Source organism: Tympanuchus pallidicinctus, unplaced genomic scaffold (genome assembly GCF_026119805.1).
Source record: "Tympanuchus pallidicinctus isolate F22 unplaced genomic scaffold, pur_lepc_1.0 scaffold24, whole genome shotgun sequence".
Lineage (NCBI taxonomy): Eukaryota > Metazoa > Chordata > Aves > Galliformes > Phasianidae > Tympanuchus > Tympanuchus pallidicinctus.
In genome coordinates this window covers 9125199-9140983 of record NW_026294741.1, presented here as the reverse complement: position 1 = coordinate 9140983, position 15785 = coordinate 9125199, and the positions used below count along the sequence as shown (strand labels likewise).

The following is a 15785-nucleotide window of genomic DNA, read 5'->3' as shown; positions in this document are numbered from 1 at the left end:
CCTCTTTGGGACTCGTGTGCTCGCATAGGGCAGCCCCAGCCCTGGGGTCCCTGCTGGAGCAGGGTGGGACCATGTGGACCCTGAGGTCCCTGTCACCTCCATCATCCTTGGTGCTGTGGGTTGCTGTCATCCTGGGATTGGTTCCTGGGTACTGGGGCATCTCTGTCCTGGGAGGATTTGAGCCCTGACTGGAGAAGACCTTGATTCTAAGGGAGGGGACAGGCTGGTGGCAGTAGAATGTCCCAGGGATGCTGCAGCTGGACAGGGGGGTGGCACAGCCATCAGGAAGAGGAGCTTGAGCTCCAGGCTGGCTCTGTGTGGATCACAAGGGAAGCTTCGGGCTTATTCTCTGCTGATGCTCAGGGTCTGGTTCCATTGAGGCTGTGCTGGCAGCCTGTCCCTTCCACCTGCTGGGAGCACGTGCTTGGTTGCTCCTTGGTGAAGAACTATGGAGGGACTGGGGGTATTTTGAGAAGAGATGGTGGCTTCATCCCCAGGGAGCAGCGCATGGACACTCTGGATCTTGCACCCACATTTAAGGAATCCCTGGAACCCTTGTCACACCTCCCTTGGTGACATCATCCCATGCCACTTCTCCCCTCTGGGCACAGGACACAGGCAGCGTGGGGCTCACACCTGCCCTGCTCCTTGGGGACTGATTTCATCCAATCTCCAACTACACCCCACGCAGCCCCATGGCCCCCAACCCACTGCTGCCACCAGACAGTGTGACCGTACAGGGGCCCTCAGCCACCATCCCCCAGCCTGGTGGCAAGGTGCCCACGTCATCTTATGTCCCTGAGTTGCCCCATAGGCTGCAGGGCAAGCGGCCGATGCCATCGGGCCGCTTGGTGGTGGCCGTGCAGCGTCCCCTGGGTGAGCAGCAGCAGGCAGTGGGCAGCCGCCCACAGCCTGGAGCAGGGCAGGGACAGAGCAGTGGTCACTCAGTCACCTTCACACTCAGTGACCTGTCCCAGGCAGAGCCACCAAGTAGGGGTCGTCCTCCATGTGGCACCCAGGTGGCCACAGTGATCCTTAGGGAGCAGATGACACAGACCGAGCCCTGCGCGGTGGCTTTGTCACCTCACATGATTGATGTGGGGACACAACTGACCCAAGATCGTTGTGTCACCCACCCCACCATCTGCACCCCAACCCCACCACCGCCTCGCAGCCCCATCACCAACCCCAAACCGCCCCGCAGAGCTCTGCGGCCGCTTGGGCACAAATCCATTTCCCGATGCTCAGGACACCAGTACCCCATGGAGCAGGGCTCCTCGACCCCACAGCCCCCTCCAGCCCAGCCCAGCAGGGAGCAGAATGAGCACCTGTGTGTGCTGCACCACAGGGCTGAGCAGATGGCACACCGGCACCCAACACCTTTCCAGCTGTCACTTCCCACCAGGGACGTGGGCACCCAGGCCAGCACTGTGCCCATGAACTCACACCTTGCTCCCGGGTCCCCAAAAGCCCCTTGTCCCTGTAGTCCCCAGCACTGCCCTGCTGTCCCCTTGCCCTGGGATGTCTCCACCACCAGGGCTCTGTCCAAGCCTGATCGCAGCTCAGCTTGGTGGCCCCTGCTGCACTCACAGCACACTGCCACCCCGTGCCCCGTGACCCCAGTGACGGAGCCGAGCACTTCCAAGAATGTCCCTGTAGAGGTGGATGCCATCGCAGAGGTCCCGACAGGCAGAGGTGGCTTCAGTGAGGATGCGGCAATGTGTGACAGAGCTCCTGCCACTGCCCTGCCGCAGGACAACAGCTCCAAGGACTTTGCCTGTGACATTGATATTGGGCACAAGGTGGACGTGGAGCTGGCCACTGAATTTAAGACCTTCTTCATGGGTGAGTTTGGGTAGCTGGGGCAAGCAGACAGGGAATATGGTGACGTGTGACCCAGGGACATCTGTGTCCCCTCTTCCTTGCCCTGGGGGCACACCTGGAGGGGACAGCACAGAGCAATGGTCACAAGCAGCTGCAGCTCACAGCCTTCCTCCCCATTGCAGTCATGACTGACAAGGGGAGCGCCGATTTCTTCTGGACCCTGAAAGGTGAGGCAGGCACCCACAGCAGTGTTTGTAGGGCCTACATAAACACGGCATTTGGACATCCCTATGCCATGCACTGTGCTAGCCCTGACGTGTGCTGGGGGGACACGGGGACAGCCAGAAAGCCCAGCAGTCCTCAGCTGATGGAAAATCTTGCTTCTTCCCACTCTGGTGCCATCCTTTGCCTGCTCCGGTGCTGACCCCTCCCTGGCTGAGGCTTCAGATGAGGAGGTAAGTGATGGCCTGGCAGCACTGGTAGGACTCTTGTGGGGGATTTCGGGGCTGCTGACAGGGGATGAACTGTGGGAGGTCTCAGGGGGTGGCACAGAGCTCACCCCTGGGTTCCCCCATCCCTGACACATGCCTGGGGACACGCTGCAGCGTGGGGGCAGCAGGCAGGGAAGGGGTTAATCACCCCGTGTCCTGGGATGGGCTCTTTCCATCTTGTTTGGGTTTGGAGGAAGAGCAGCTTTGGCAGCACACAGCCTCATCTCAAAATAACTCGGCCTCCCATGGTAATTACAGAGCTGCCCCTCCAGCTCGCTGCTTCCCTTCCAGCTGCTGCCGGCTGGGCCGGGCAGGACAGGGTGCTGGGGGTGCTGGGGGCCCTGGGGAAAACCACCCACCCTTCGTGTCACTGCTCCTCCTCTTGTGTCACCCCTGGACAAGAAGAACTGGGTCAGTATGGCATCTCCAAGATTGGGGACATGGCTGCTGTGCCTGGCACTGCCCTGCTCGCGTGGAGTAAAGGCACACAGACCCCACAGGCTCCGCTCCCACCACGATGTGGCCACGCTGGGGGCACCCAACACACTTCCCCACTCATGCATGGGCAAAGCGTGACCCCCTTTGGCTCCAGCTGCCACGATGTCGCCTGGCCTTGCCCTGCTGCATCCCCCCCCTGCTCTGCAGCTGATCCCTTCAGCTTTTAATGCTCTATTTAAAGCCCGGGCTGCGGCTCTGCGGCCACATCCTTCTGACACAGCCAGGCACCGTTCTCCTCCGGCGAGGCCAAATTCCCATTGCTGGAGGCTGAGCACATCACCCACTATGCAGCTGAGCACCGGCAGCTCATCACAGCAGTGCCCAGCTCCACTGTCCCCGGGGGAACTGCTCCTTGAAGGGCAGCGGGCAGCAGGGCTCAGCATTACGGCAAGTAATCCCCAGTAAAGCTGCGTCCCAGAAGGGAGCGCTGACTGCAGGGATTAGGATTGAAGCATCCATCCTCACCTATCCTCCCTGCCCCACATGGATGGGGATGGGGGTCGCTCACGCTCCCAGTACCAGTGCCCAGTAGCCTGCCATTGGTGTGAGCTGTGCATGCTCCCTGCTGTCTTCCAGCAGTGGTGTTAATGCTGGTACCGAGTATCTGCTGAGCAGCACTCAGTATTGTCGCCCAATTCGCAGTGCTGGGGCTGCCCCCTCCCACCACTACCAGGTTCTGGTGCCGGTGCTGGTGCTCTGTACCCAGTACTGGTGCCATCACCCTTCAGTGGGTACCCACACTGGTGCCCTGTGCCTGGTATCAGTTACTGCTGCCCATACCCGGTACTGGTGCACTGTCCCGAGGCCTTGGTGACGGTGCCCCACACTCAGTTCCCAGTGCTGGAGCCCTATTCCCAGCACTGCTACCTCACACCACCGCCCTGTGCCTGGTGCCAGCACTCGGTCCGTGGCACTGGTGCACTGAATGATGCACAGTTCTTGGTACCGGCGCCCTGTGCCAGTACGAAGCGCAGACATCGATGCTGGTGCCGGTACAGACGTTATCGAGGATGCCCGGTGCCGGTGCCAGCAGTGATGCCGCCGTCGGTGCCGCCCCGGCCCGCCCCCGCCCCGCCCCGCCGGCTGCCGTTCCGCTAATCCCGGCGGCGGGGCCCGGCCGTGCCGCTCTCAGCCGCCGTTCCCGGTCGGCCCCCGCCCCGCGCGGGCCGCAGCCATGGTAAGGAGAACGGCGGGGGGAGGAAATGACACACGGGACGCGGGATTCGGGATCGTCGCATCCCGGCTCTGCCGCATCCCGGTGCCCTCCGTGAAGGTGACGGTGCCGCGGGGCGGAGCGGGCCGGGCCGGGCCATCCGGTGCCGCAGAGGGGCGGGGGGGAAAGGGGCAACCCGGCCGGACCTGACAGCCACGGGAGGAGCACGGGAGACGTGAGGAGGGGGGAGCGCGCTGCACGCTTCTCGTGCTTCATCGAGGCGGGACCCCCCCTAACACTTCCACCTGCGCCCCGTTATCTGCGGAACCCCCCGGGTCTGGGAGGGTAGCGGCTGCCCCAGCACAGCCACCCCTCTCTCAGCGCTCTGTCACGCCTCTGTCACCCCTCGGTCACCCCCGAAGACGCGGCCCCGAGCGGTCCATCCACGTCCCTCCTCCGGAGCCCCGCGTCCCGCGCCGGTGGCACCGCTCCTCCGTCCCGCTGCCGGCAGAGGGGTCCCCGCGGTCCCCGTAGGGAACCCGTGCCCGCGATGGGAGTGCGGTCCCCGTGGCACCGGGAAGGGTGGGGACAGCGCTGCGGCCACCGTGGGAACCGAGTGGCACATTCCTGCGGCGCGGGACGCAGGGAGAGGGGAGGGAAGGGCGGCCGGAGGAGCGCGGCGGTCCCGCGGAGAGCCCTCCCCAAACGGTGCCGGATGGGCCTGGGGGACGGACGGAGCCGAGGGACTCCCCGTCCCCGCTGCTGAGCCATCCGCTCCCGGCCACGTCGGGGCCGCTTCGCGCTCTGGGCGCGCACAGTGCTCCTGCTCGCCTCCCCCCCGCTCCGGGCTGCGGTGCGATTAGCGATCCGTACCGGAGCGCTGCGCTGCTTCTAGCCCGAGCGGCCCCGGTATCACCTCCAGGCTGCGGCACCGCTGTGCTGCCCTGCGCTCCCGGCCCGCTCATTCCCGCGGCTCTGGAAAGGTGCCTCGAGGGAAGGGCTGAACCAAGGGAAGGAGTTTTTTGCGCGGTCCTCTGCCCGATGCCATCACCATGCCCGGAGCCGGGCACCGTCCCACTGCCCGACCCTCCGCCCTGCTCCTCACCTGTGTTTCCCATGTCCAAAGCGATTCTCAGCCCTGGTAACGCTCTCAGCCCCATCACCGCCTCTCCGGGCTGCCCAAGAGCGACAGATGCAGCCCTAGGATGGGTTTCCCAACACAGCCACCACCGATGGGGTGGGAGGTGGGAGTTGGAAGTGAGAAATTCTGATTTTAGGGTATTGGTGGCAGCTGGGAGCTCCCGGCACAGCTCAGCAACGTGTGGCTGCTGGCTGCCTTAGGAAAGGAACACAGGGACAGTTGAGCCCCTTGTTCTTAAGGGGGGGGTGGGGAGCCATGAGGATGGGTTTTGGAGAAGCTTGTTGCAGTTTGCAGGGAGCGCAGTGGTTGTAGGTGTTGGGTGAGAGGACTGGCAGGCTGCAGGGGGGCAAAGGTGCTGGTTGTGTTGTGATGTGGGGAGCGGTGTGTGCAGGGCTGTGACAGGGATGGATGCCACCTTTAGGTGAGATGCAGTGGTAGAGTGCAGTGCGGGTCTGGGGGTGCCCACATCCTGGCTGCAGAGCTTCCCCAGAGCAGCCTGGGAAGGCTGAGGGGAGCAGCCAAGCGTGGGGATGCTCAGGGTGGCTCTCCCAGAGCAGGTTTTGCCGCCCCAGTGGCTCTGCAGCCTCCCCCCTCGCAGCCCCCGAGCTGTCACCTGCGGGAAGGTGCGATGTGGGGTGGCAGGTGGGGACAGGGCAGCAAATGCCTCCTCGCTGGCGTGTGCAGCAGGGTGTGTAATCCGCTTATGGGGCGTGGAGCAGCACTGTAAATCCCCACTCACAGGTGGGATAGTCATGGCCTTGTGGTGATGCTGCTGCTGGGACTCAGTGTGACAACCCGTGTGGCACCTCTGCGTTATGGGGTGCTGGGGGGTGGAGCATCACTCTCTACTGGACCCCTCTGCACCTACATCCCCGTGGTTCAGCTCTCCCCCTTTAGCCCCCCTGGTGCTTTGGGGCTTTTTAGCACTTTCCCAGCTAAGCCAGGCAAGTGAAGCGTGCCCAGTCCCGTGCCCAATGCATCTCGACATGCATCAAGGCAAATCAGCATCGGGCTGATGGGAGCAGACCCCAGCCCTGACAGCTTGGGCTTCTGCCCTGCAGGGGCCCTGTGAGCACTTGGGTTAACCCCTGAGGATGAGCTGGGCAGCAGAGAGGTGTTTTGCTGTGGATGGGGGTATTTGGGATGGAGATGTTGCTTTTAGGATAGATTTTCTACTCAGCCTGAGGGGCGTATGGCAGTCAGGCAGCCCAGTTTTCTTCCCACCCACCCGCTGCCTTGTCTGGTGATGCTTTATGACCCCTGCCACCCCCAGAGCTGCTCTCTTGCCTCACAGCTGGGCTCACTCTTCTCCCCATATCCCGGTGCCCCCCTGTGCCCCTTGTGCTGCTCCTGCACCCCTGCAGAGCTGTGTCTGGGTGCTGAGGGTGCTGGGTGCTCATGCAGGGTGGAGTTATGCTAATGTCCCTCCTGTTCCTCCCTGAGCCTGGGCGCAGCCTGTGCCACTCACAGCATCTCCCTGCCACGAGTGACAGCGGCTGGGCCATGGCCACCTGCCCCGAGCTGCAGCCTCTGCAGGAGGTATGGGGGGTAGAGGGGGCAGATGTGGGTGGGGGGCACAGTGGGAGCCCTCACCTGTCTGGAGGGAGCTGGGGAATGTGCTGCAGCTCTGTCTCCAAGACAGCCTTGCTTGGGGACACGCTTGCTGCAGGGTCCCCGAGGATGTGGTGCAGCCCCTAATAGAATGCTTTATAGGGCTCTGTGCTGGGCAGAGGACCCCCAAGGTCTGCTGGGAGAGTGGGGTAGTGGTTTTGAGAGTGGCTGGGGACAGAGGACACTGTCACCTGTCCCCGTGTGGTCCTCAGATGGGCAGCATGCCCTGAGCAAACTGATCAGGGTGAGGACACACTGAGTGCTGCTGACACGCTGAAGATGGGGGGGGGGGGGGGGGAGAGGAGGGGTACTGCAGGGGCCATTCAGCCCTTTGAGGGGACACCGCTGTCACCATCCTGGTGGCAGTGGGGGTGCTGGGCAGTGCGGGGCAGCTGAGCATGCTGTGGCCCGGCAGCAGTGACCTCGTTTCCAGCCCAATAACTCAGCGTGCTTTGCCTCGCCTCCGGCAGGGACATAGGACAGGGGAGGGGGGAAGTGTGTTCCATGGTGGACTGTCACCTTGAGACCCCAAGATGCTGTCCTGCAGAGTGGGAGCTGCCCAAGGCCCTCCATGTCCCCTGTTTGGGGCCACCTTGTAGGGCCAGGGATCCTATGGTGATGACCATGGGGAACCATGCACAAACTCCTGCCCCCTCTAAGGTTCTCCTCAGCTCCAGGGCTGTCACCTCTCATCTTTCTCGTCGCTGTCTTCCTCCTTCCCCAGTGCACCTTTCCCTCACAGCCACACATGGGGGTTCTGCCAGAAGACCCCAAGGAACGTGGGGGTGTCCAGGGCCCTCCCAGGGCCAAGGGGGACAGCCCCCACCCGTGTCCCCAGGAATGCCAGGATCCGGCCGACCTCCCCATGCAGCAAGCTGTAAGCGCCCTCACCTCCCTGCTGCATGGCACCGCGCTGTCCCCGCTCTGTCCCCACGCCTGTCCCGCGGCTGGCACTCTTGTCCCTTTCTTTTGTCCCCAAGGTGTCCCTGCCTTGGGGTGCATGAGGCTGACAGCGGAGGTTTGGGATTCTGATGTTGTGTTGATCTGGGGCTCTCATGACACAGAGCCGTCACAGCGCGGTGCCACCGTGGTGCCCCCACGGCACGGCACTGCCGCCACAGCCGTCCCCTCTCTCCTCGTCCCTTTTCCCCCACAGATCAAGCGCTTCCTGAAGGAGGATTCGGAAGAGGCTGAGCTCACCCAGTTCCTCAGGGACTGCCCTCCTGCCGACAGCCCCCGCAAAGTGGAGCCCCCTGAGGGCCGGCGGGACTCTGGCCACCCCCTCTGTGGGAGGGCCCCCGGTGAGGAGCCTGCCGATGAGCACGACGTGCGGTCCTTCTCTCGCCCCCGACCCTTGGACACCCAGCAGCTCATCATGGCCCCCCCACCGCCCAGCCCCTCACGGCCGCGCAGCCCCTGGGGGCAGCTGGACCCCTACGATTCCTCTGAGGTGCGGTGGGCCCCTGGGGAGCAGGGGTGGTAGAGGGGATGGAGGAGTCACCGTGAGGTGTGCGCCCAACCCACGGGGTCCTACGGTACCGTGACCCCATGGGACCCCCTTGGTGTTGCCCAGGGGGGCACATCCCCATGGTGAGCACGCTGTCCCATGTCCCCTCTACCTGTAGGATGACAAGGAGTACGTGGGCTTCGCCACGCTTCCCAACCAGGTCCATCGCAAGTCAGTGAAGAAGGGCTTTGACTTCACATTGATGGTGGCAGGTAGGAGACAGCATGGTGGCTGGAGTGGGGACAGTGACTTGAATGTCCCCTCACCGCTCCCTGTCACTGCAGGGGAATCTGGGCTGGGCAAATCCACCCTCGTCAACAGCCTCTTCCTGACAGACATGTACAGGGACCGCAAGCTTCTCAACGCTGAAGGTAGGGCAGCAGGGAGGGGGCATGGATGGGTCTGGAGAACCATCTCCAGCTATGACCCTCGGAGCTGGCAGTTCCTCTCCACCCCAGCTGGGCTCCTCCGGTCCCCTACACCCATGTTTGTCACTTTTGGGCTTCCCCCAAAGGAGGAAGCAGGCGTGGGGCTCTGCCAAGGCAGTAGGGTCCTCTGGCATGGGTTTGTCTCAGAGCAGTGGCAGAACAAAGCCCGGCTTGTTGGGGCTCATAGGACACTGGGGACAGTCAGGTCCGGGGCGCAGTGCCACGTGGCCTGGTGAATTGAAATACGGTCCCCATCCCCGGGATCCAGCAGAGTTATTGGATTTCTGTTGGTTGCTAGGAGCTATTTGCAGCCTCGGTGAATGCATGCATGGCTACACACAATGGTAGCATCCTTGGGGACATGGAATGCGAGGACAGAGTGTGAGGGCCTCCCATTGGTGTTGTGTTTAAAAGCCAGGGACACAAAGCACCCATGATGTGCCTGGGTTTGGTGCCCATGGTGACCAGGTCACCATGGGGACACCGGTAGCCTGGTGGTGTCGCACGTCCCCAAGGGCTGGGAGAGACTCAGGGGCTGTGATATCGCCTTGTGTCACTGCTGTCCCATCACGGGGACTGTGCTGAGTGCAGTGCCATTGTGGCTGTGAGCACATCCTGCTCATCCCCACCCCTTGCATGGAATGCCAGTGCCATCCCCGTGTCTCCTGTCCCTGCAGAGCGCATCACTCAGACGGTGGAGATCACCAAGCATGTGGTGGATATCGAGGAGAAGGGCGTCAAGCTGCGCCTGACCATTGTGGACACGCCGGGCTTCGGTGATGCTGTCAACAACACTGAGTGGTGCGACCCAGGGCACATCCTCAGCATGGGGAGGGGAATGGAACGTCCCCAAGGATGGGGATCTGGGGATGGGGATGTGTGTGCGGGCAGCCCCCTGTTGCTCGGTGATACTATGGCTTATGCTGTCCTTGGGACATGATACTGACCCTAGGAGTAGGCATTGAGCCTGGAGATGGTGAGTTTGGGGCTGGGGAAGGGCCGTGGGGTGGTCACCTCCCTCCCAGCCCGCTGTCCCCACAGCTGGAAGCCGGTGGCTGACTACATTGACCAGCAGTTCGAGCAGTACTTCCGCGATGAAAGTGGCCTCAACCGCAAGAACATCCAGGACAACCGCGTGCACTGCTGCATCTATTTCATCTCGCCCTTTGGCCACGGGTAGGGGTATCCCCATCCCCTGCCCACCTGGGGCGAGCAGCAGAAATGGGAGGGACGGGGAAGGGCTCGGGGCTCACGGGGCTTCCCGCAGCCTCCGGCCCCTGGATGTGGAGTTCATGCGGGCGCTGCACCAGCGCGTGAACATCGTGCCTGTGCTGGCCAAGGCTGACACCTTGACACCTGCTGAGGTGGAACGGATGAAGAATAAGGTGAGGTCCTGCTCTGGACTGTCCCCTCACCTCCTGCTCCTCTCGTCTGGTGGCTCTTCCAGTCTCCTGCCTGGGCTCTGTGCGGAGCATTCTCCATGTTCCCAGCAGGGACAGTCCCCAAGGACGTGTTTCTCTGCGAGTGGTGGGATGTCTGTGTCACCCAACTTGGGAGCAAGCATGCTGGGTGCATGAGGGACATGGGGTGTGTGGCCCTGTCCCTTCCCATGGAGCAGAGCCCTGCCACGCACTGGCTGTGTTCTTCCAGATCCGGGAGGAGATTGACCACTATGGGATCCGCATCTATCAGTTCCCTGAGTGCGACTCGGATGAGGATGAGGAGTTCAAGCTGCAGGACCAAGCGTTGAAGGTGGGTTGGGTTCCTCCAGCACTGTGGAGAGGGGGCAGAGCCCCACAGAGTGGGGGCATCTTATCCTGGAGGGGACCTGGGGCCAAGGAAGCCATGTCACATTCATGGATACTGGACATCCCACGGAGATCTTGTCATCGCCACCTGCAACTTGGGGGGAAGGGATAGGATGGGGATGGAAACGGAGATGGGGATAGGGATGGGGGTGGGGATAGGGGAAAACCCATGGAAATGGAGATGGGGATAGGGATGGGGGTGGGGATAGGGGAAAACCCATGCTGTGATGCTGCCAGTGCTCCAGGGTATCAGTGCTGGATATGGACAGAGAAATGCAGGTGGAAGGTTGTGGGCCACAGCAGCAGTGCCAAGACCTGCTCTAATTCTATGACCATTCCCTTGCAGGAGAGCATCCCCTTTGCTGTCATCGGCAGCAACACGGTGGTGGAAGCCAAGGGACGGCGTGTCCGTGGGCGGCTCTACCCCTGGGGCATCGTGGAAGGTAACGTCACCGGGACGCGTCCCTGTGGAGATGGGGGCACCTCGTGCTCCTTCTCCACGATCTGGTCCCCATGCGGGTGCATTTGGGGTCCCCTGACCCCTGCTTTTCCCCCCACCCCCTCAGTGGAGAATCCGTCTCACTGTGACTTTGTGAAGCTGCGCACCATGCTGGTGAGGACCCACATGCAGGACCTGAAGGATGTGACGCGTGAGACGCACTACGAGAACTACCGCACGCAGTGCATCCAGAGCATGACCCGCATGGTGGTGAAGGAGAGGAACCGCAAGTACGGGCCTGGGAGCAGGGCTGGGCTGTGGGAGGGCTGGGGCAGCTCCTCCTCTCCTTGGCTTGTCCATGGGACGCCCTGTCACGGTGGGTGGCCTCGCCTTGGTGGCTGGAGGGGTGATGGGAACCCTGTGTTTATGGGCTCTGGGGGAGGAGCAGAGCAGGCAGCAGGTGCCAGGGCTCTGCCGTCATTGCCAGATTGATGGCGCTTGCACGCCCTTCAGCACCCCAAAATCTGGGTGCCCAATGGGCTGGCAGGGTGTGGGGACTCTGCGGGGGACCTCGTCCTTAGCTTTGGGCAGTCACTGGTGATGGCCATGGGTGCCCTAAGCTTGTCTCTCCATGTGCACTGGGAGAAGGAAGCAGCCCTCGGCGCTGCGGCTGTGCTGCTCCGACTGCTCCGCAGACTGAGCTGGGGACGGGCCCGTCCCCCCTGCCACCACCGCTGCACCCCCCTGCCCCTCTATAAAGTGCTTGCTGGTACCCAATGCTGTCTTGGTCCTTCTGTGCCTGGCAAGGGCTGTGCACAAAAGCACTGGGGGGGGGGTGCTCCTGGGCCGACCCTGCAGCCACCCACCCATTGCCCAGATCGGCAGCTGATTGCCCTTGGTGCAGCACCGATGGGAGGATGCTGTGCCCTCGTACTGGGGACACCCAACTCATTTGGGCAAGGCAGGGACACCCTGTGCCACTGTCACCAAGCACCCACCTCCAGCAGGAAAGTGTCCCATAGGGATGGGTGCGCCGGGCACAGCACCACTTAGTCTCATCCTGAGGCACACAGAGCAAAGCGCCTCATCCTGGGGTGAAGCCAGCTCAGGGCGCAGCCACTGACTCCTTTAAGAAGAGTCCCTGGGGCAGTTCCCCTGGGCTGGTGACATTGCTCGGCCCGTGCCTGGTTCCATCCCCAGTGACCTTCCCAAAGTGACCCCCAATGGTGAGGAGCAGTGATGATGGGTGGTGGTTTCCCAAAGCAACTCAGGACGCAGTCAGAAGCCAGCCCTTGCCTGCGCACACCCACACCTACCCCAGTGCCTTGGGGCAGCCGTCCCCTGTGTCAGCTTCACTGAACCCATCACCGCTCCGCTTGTCGCTGGCGCATGGTGACACGCGTGACCACTGTGAGTGACAGTGATGTCCCCACCACGTGTCATCCGATGGGGACCCTCCCCGTGCCCTTGTCATGGCAGAACCCATCGACTCAGCTCACTTCAGTCCTGCCCAAAAGGGTGGCCCAGGGGGGTGGGGGGATGCGCTGTGCTGCAATGCCTGTCCTCAGCGATGCTCTGGGAAAGCTGCACTGCCAGCAGCTGTGGGACACCAGGTTGACAGTGCTGTCCTCAGATGTTGCGTGGGGCTTGGAGGTGTTCGGTGAGCTGGGAGAGCTCGAGCCTGGGGGGGTGGGAGCATCCTCACCTCCTCTCTCTGCCCTGCAGCAAGCTGACACGGGAGAGCGGCACGGATTTCCCCATCCCTGTCATCCCCCCGGTGCCGGATTCGGAGACGGAGAAGCTCATCCGAGAGAAGGATGAAGAGGTGAGCACTGAGCTTCCATTCCTCCCCCCCGCTGTCCCCATGTGCTGCCCCCAGCCCCAGCACGGGACACCCTTTCTGCAATGCCCCACTCAGGGTGGGGAAGAATTTGAAGAAAATTGTAGGTTTTGCCCCAGAACACAATTCCTGGTGGTCCAGACTTTGCGGGCTTGATCAGGGGAGGTGACGTGGCCATGGGCAGCACATGGCGATGCCACCTTCCCTGTTGTCACCTCTTTGTTCCTTTCCAGCTGCGGCGGATGCAGGAGATGCTGCAGAAGATCCAGAAGCAGATGAAGGACTCCCACTAACCCCCTCCCCCAGCCCCTCCTCCTCCTCCTCCTCCTCCGGCCGTGCCCCACGCGGATCAGAAATGTTTACATCATGCTCCATCCCAGCCAAGCTCTGAGACTCGGTACCAACAACACCTCTCACCTTAAGCTGCTGCAGTGTCGCCTTATGGACTCGGGGATGGCGAGGGGATGGGGTGCACCTCCCAGGTTCCCCCAGACATTGTCCCAGTCCCTCCTGCGCCCCCTGGGCTGGGCACAGTGTTGTCCCCACGGCTTTGGCTCCCTCTGTGTCCCTCCTACCCCAGGTATCTTCAAGAGGCCACAACTGCCCTATTGCCCATGGTCTTGTCCCTGCCTGCTCATGCTGTGAAGGAAGAGGGAAGGAGAGGACTGCTCCCAGTCTCACAAATTGGGGTCTGTACCACTCAAGATAGGGGTGGAAGGGAAATCTGAATGACAGAAATTCAGTGGCTCCTGGAGGCCACAGGTCACCCTTGGCCAGGGTCTCCCCTGCCAACAGAGGAGGTTCTGATGACCAACGGTGTCCAGCCCCGTGTCCTTGTCACATTCCCTGTCCCAACGGAGCATTGTCCCATGGGAGCACTGGATGGCTCAGGCTGGTGCACAAGGAACCCTGAGGAAACACCATCTCCCCCAAACACCATCTCCCCCAAACACCATCCCTCCAACCCCAAATCACAGTGAGCAGAGACCTGACCCCAACTTGTTGGCCCTACAAAGCAATAATCACTGTCCCCCTGCTCGGCAAGAGCTTTGTCCCTGATGGCATTTCGGCTGCTTGCTTGTCCATCGTGACACTGTGTCCCCCCAGATGTCCCCATCCACGCTGCTTCCTGGCAGAGCACCCCAACTCCCCGCTTCCCTCAGGCAATGGGGAAAGAAGAAAGGGGACAGTGAGGCAGCACGGTGGCCCTGAGGGCTGGAGGCAGAGCTGGGGGCATGGGGACGTGTCCCCTCTCCGCCTGGGCCACCCTTTTTGGTATCCCCTGGGTGGGCTTGAGCCTCAGCCCCACAGTCCCCATGTCGTAGTTTGGATGGCTCAGGCTGGGTGGCGGTAGGGACAGTGCCAGCAGTGTCCCTGTGTCAGCACAGCCTGAGGGGTCCCTGCGTCAGCTCGCCCGTGAGCGGGGACCTGCAGGCTGGATGAGCACTTTCCTTTTTTATCTCGCTATTTTCTTACTGAAGAACCTACCTTTGCATGATGGCCATAGATGCGTTTATTAAAGTATACAAAGAATATAGGTTTATAAATTCGTATAGAGCTAGTGGAAATATTTTTAACCCCTCCACGAACGTTCTCAATAAATACAGCTGACCTGCCTTGTCTGCACCCATGTGTCACTTCCACGGGCGGGAGGATGGTAATGGATGGCCCTCAGACCCCACCCCCTCCTCCCTCCTCCACCTCCTCCCTCTCCTTGTAGGCACTCAGGGAACCTCTTTACCCCCTGCTCCCCTTCATCCCTTCCATACATTTCCTGGATCCACATGGATGGTTAAAGCATGTCCTGGATCGACCGGATGGCAGCTAAGGCCAGCTGTTGTGTTTGCACCACCCAAGAGATGTCGATTCTCTTTTCTTACATGCTTTTGCTATCAGAAAGTTGTTAACCTCCCCTCTTGTCCTGCTCTTTGGGTCAGGCAGGGTCCTTGAAGGGACAGGAGCTGCTTTGGGCACCCCGACCCCATTGTCACTCTGCTGCAAAACGAGGCTGTACCTCTGATACGCAGAGAGCCTTAAGTCGCCTTCATCAATATCAATCATCATAATGCCAACACGGGAATGGAGAAGTGCCTGAGTTTCCCTGGCTGCATGAGTTTGCCTCCTGGAGCACACTGTGGTGGCCATGCCCACTGTTCCCTGCCCAGGACAGCTGGCCAGGCTGCTTGCTGTGACCTCAGAGCAGCTGACTTGGCTCGGTGCCCCTCACCCATCTCTGTGCTTGCATCCTCAGCAGGAAAACCCCAGTGCTCGAGCTCCGATACCAGCTCCAGCCTGTCTTCCTTCCCTTAGCTCTGCTTCGTTTCATGTGATTTTGATCACATCCTTAAAAAAACCCACACCCACCCAAAGCCAGCCTTCCCACAAGCGTTTCCAGGGCAGAGATATTTTAGTGCAGCGAAGTCTCTGATGTGAGTTTATGATGTCCTATTTTAGGTCCCTTGCCAGCGCTGGCACCGTGGCTCCCTTCAACCCTTTGGCAACGCTCGCGGTGGGAGGAAATGTTTTTGGGGAGGGAGAGGAAACCTCTGCTCCTTCCCCGTGCTGTGCTATCCCTATGGCTGCTGAAGCTCCAGCCAGCGCCAGCTCTCCCTTCCCAGAAGCCACATGAATGCTCTGCACCCTTCCCTGGACCAACCCCGTGAGGTCCTCCTGCCCCAGCATCTCTGTGCCATGGGGCATCCAGATTTTTGATCCAGAAATCAAGCCGCTGCCTCTGGTTCCTTCCCACTCCTTCTTGCACCATGGCTGTGGCACAAGAGCATTAAAACTCCAGGTGCTGGTTGCAGGGTGGCTTTTCAGACATGTAAAGGATTCGGGATGCTGTGGCACTCGTGATGAGACGGGTTGCCTTTGGATCTTCCTCCTCTAATGGGTTTCAGTAGACCCAAAACCACAGCGCCGCTGTGTGTGATTGCTCTCCTTCTTGAAAAGGTGGGTGGAGCACTGAGGAATTACTCTGATGTTGGCCAATGGGCCACAAACCATGAATTGGAGAAGTGTTTTGGGATTCCTTTGCTCAAACCC

General features: G+C 61.3%; 1 protein-coding gene across 3 annotated transcripts; it reads left to right on the top strand.

Annotated features, from left to right (window-relative positions):
• Window positions 1–3885: 3885 nt before the first annotated feature.
• On the top strand, window positions 3886–14356 carry SEPTIN4 (septin 4). 3 transcript variants are annotated; one of them, XR_008208092.1, is made up of 13 exons: window positions 3886–3990; window positions 7875–8168; window positions 8344–8437; window positions 8510–8596; window positions 9331–9454; window positions 9695–9829; window positions 9921–10038; window positions 10304–10405; window positions 10808–10904; window positions 11028–11190; window positions 12626–12725; window positions 12974–13716; window positions 13848–14356. XR_008208092.1 is itself a non-coding variant. In XM_052688833.1 (12 exons), the coding sequence occupies exons 1-12, from the start codon at window positions 3988–3990 to the stop codon at window positions 13031–13033; spliced, it is 1377 nt and encodes a 458-aa protein (XP_052544793.1). In that variant the 5' UTR covers window positions 3886–3987; the 3' UTR covers window positions 13034–14356. The 3 variants fall into 3 exon arrangements, 2 of the variants coding, with proteins under 2 accessions (XP_052544793.1, XP_052544794.1); XM_052688833.1 differs by having other exon boundaries at window positions 12974–14356; XM_052688834.1 differs by lacking the exon at window positions 3886–3990 and adding an exon at window positions 6510–6646 and having other exon boundaries at window positions 12974–14356.
• The last annotated feature ends 1429 nt before the right edge of the window (window positions 14357–15785 follow it).

Bases quoted from the DNA above. Each gene is read 5' to 3' on its own strand.
- SEPTIN4 (XM_052688834.1), top strand. From the start codon at position 6,521: ATGCTAATGTCCCTCCTGTTCCTCCCTGAGCCTGGGCGCAGCCTGTGC. The intron at 8,169-8,343 runs GTGCGGTGGGCC...CTCTACCTGTAG, and splicing joins ACCCCTACGATTCCTCTGAG to GATGACAAGGAGTACGTGGG. The intron at 9,830-9,920 runs GTAGGGGTATCC...GGCTTCCCGCAG, and splicing joins ATCTCGCCCTTTGGCCACGG to CCTCCGGCCCCTGGATGTGG.